The sequence below is a fragment of the Poecilia latipinna genome, unplaced genomic scaffold (assembly GCF_001443285.1).
Source record: "Poecilia latipinna isolate Pla-1442-1.1 unplaced genomic scaffold, P_latipinna-1.0 Scaffold3420, whole genome shotgun sequence".
Classification (NCBI taxonomy): Eukaryota; Metazoa; Chordata; class Actinopteri; order Cyprinodontiformes; family Poeciliidae; genus Poecilia; species Poecilia latipinna.
Genome location: NW_015116036.1, coordinates 33,649 through 35,833, shown reverse-complemented (window position 1 = coordinate 35,833; position 2,185 = coordinate 33,649). Strand labels below are relative to the sequence as shown.

The following is a 2,185-nucleotide window of genomic DNA, read 5'->3' as shown; positions in this document are numbered from 1 at the left end:
TTATCATGACATTATGGAAAATAATGAACTTTATCACAATATTCTAATTTTATGACCAGCACCTGTAGATTGTATTTGCCTTAATCCCATTTGGAAATATGAGTTTGTATTTAAATTTTTTCTTTAATTTGATAAGCTATGCACATTAGTGAGGTTAAATCTGCAGTTCATCATCAGCCTCTTGTGTATTTTTTGGTGTTGGTGACTGTTGGTTTGCGATCAAAAATCAGACAGGATCCAGAAATTGCAGAGCTCTGACTTTTTCTTTATGCAGTCCTTCAAACTTTACCATCCAGTTCACAGCATAATAGGCATTCAAACAACAAGGGAGAGAAACACCCTTGATCTAAAACACCTGGCTTTTAAAGGGTTGGCTCCTACCAGGACTAATTAAGGGGTGGAGACAACAGTTACATTTCCAGATAGAAAAAAGTCACAATTGTATTAAACTATATTCCTAGAAAACCATTTACATAATTACAACTAACAACTTCAAAACTAAAACAAAAACAATCTGGGCCCAAACAAAATCCAAAAACATCTCCACTCCCTGTCAAACAATGGATTTTCCCAGTGAGGCTGATTGAAAACACTTTGTCAGCACTGCTCATGGGCGTGCTTCCATGGCAACACATGACCAGGTGACCTCAAAGAGAAGAGAGAATGATTAACAAAATATAAAATAAAGTCAGTTACTTCCTCCAAACAAAAACAAAAAATACATTTACCAGATAAATTACAATATAGAAGTACAAAAAACAGCACCTGTTAGGGAGGGGATAAAACGAGGGATTTATCCCCTCCCTAACAGGTGCTGTTTTTTGTCACTGAGGAGTGACAATTCTTCAGTAGCTACACTTTGGTGTCAGCAACTACTTACCTTCATTGTATGTTTATTATTATGCAAATCAAAATTAAAAATAGTGTTAAGTTTTGTTATGATAGAAATAAAATTTCCAAGATGTCTTCAAAATAAAGCAAAACAAAAGAAGTATAAATAGTTAATTGAAGGTGTCATGAAGTCAGATATCCTAATAACCACAATTATTCACTGGTTTCTCACAGGATGATGCTGCACTTACCAAAGAACACTGGTTTGGTAGCAGTAGCTGCTCGACAAACACAAGGAAGAGGTTAGTGCTAAACATGCAAAAACACCTTTTACACTGTGTTTTGAAATAAATAATTTTCTTGCTTTTTCAGGCCGAGGCAGAAATGCTTGGCTCAGCCCACTAGGCTGTGCAATGTTCACAGTTGGAGTCCAAGTTGAGTTGAACTCCAAGCTTGGTCAAAGAATTCCTTTCCTACAACATTTGGCTGCTTTAGCCATCGTGGAAGCTGTTCGCACACTTCCTGGATATCAGGTATATCAGGCTTGAACACACCCTCAGCCCATCTCTTCTAACACTTACATTAATGGATTGCTGTATAGCGTGAAGTTCCGTTTGACTGTGATGCCTCTGCAAACCACAATGAGTTAAAAAAATATTTTTTTTACATGAATAACATAATACGTAGCATGGTAACAGCAATAGTCACACTTTGACTTTATTTAAAAAGTGACAATGTACACCATATGACTCTTAACTATTTAACTTGAGCAGACCACTAGCACATCAAGATGAGGATAGAAAGCTTAAGAACATTTAAGAGTCGAAATAAGTAATAATCAATAAAATACACAAAGGAAAACATAATCCAACAATATCATCACATACCTACAAATGATATTATACAATGTATGTTCAAGCTATGTCGTAAGGCAAAAAGCTGAATTGAGACAATTTTGATGGCAAAAAGTAACAGTGGGGCGCGATTTAATGAAGTTATCAAATTAATCAAAGATTTCATAATTAATTAATCATAGTTGATCACATTTTACCTAATGTTAATATTTGACACAATAAAGTTTCCTAATTCTAATAAATTTTGCTCAATGACGACATCAACAAATAAGCACAATTTCTACCTCAGTTCAATGGAAACTGTAATCTTACTTTACTTTCATGGCTTGTCTTTATCCAGCTGTACAATGCCAAATGTAGTTGCGTTCAAAATGTCATGGCTTGTAAGTGGACAGCTTAAAACTTAATATTGATCCTAAATCATGTAACAGTGTTGGGTGAAAAACTAGTGGTAAATAGTAAATTGCCTGTATTTGCATAATCCTTTATCTTGTCCAGAG

The 2,185-nt window shown here is 34.9% G+C and overlaps 1 protein-coding gene across 1 annotated transcript in view; it reads left to right on the top strand.

Moving 5' to 3' along the window:
• Positions 1-2,185, top strand: part of LOC106940925 (biotin--protein ligase-like) — a gene marked incomplete at its 5' end in the record, with an annotated part of 24,543 nt that overhangs the window by 12,115 nt on the left and 10,243 nt on the right. The window contains 2 exons of the mRNA XM_015023813.1: positions 1,066-1,133; positions 1,204-1,364. Of these exons, the coding sequence (XP_014879299.1) occupies positions 1,066-1,133; positions 1,204-1,364 (229 nt within the window). The remainder of the gene's footprint in view (positions 1-1,065; positions 1,134-1,203; positions 1,365-2,185) is intronic.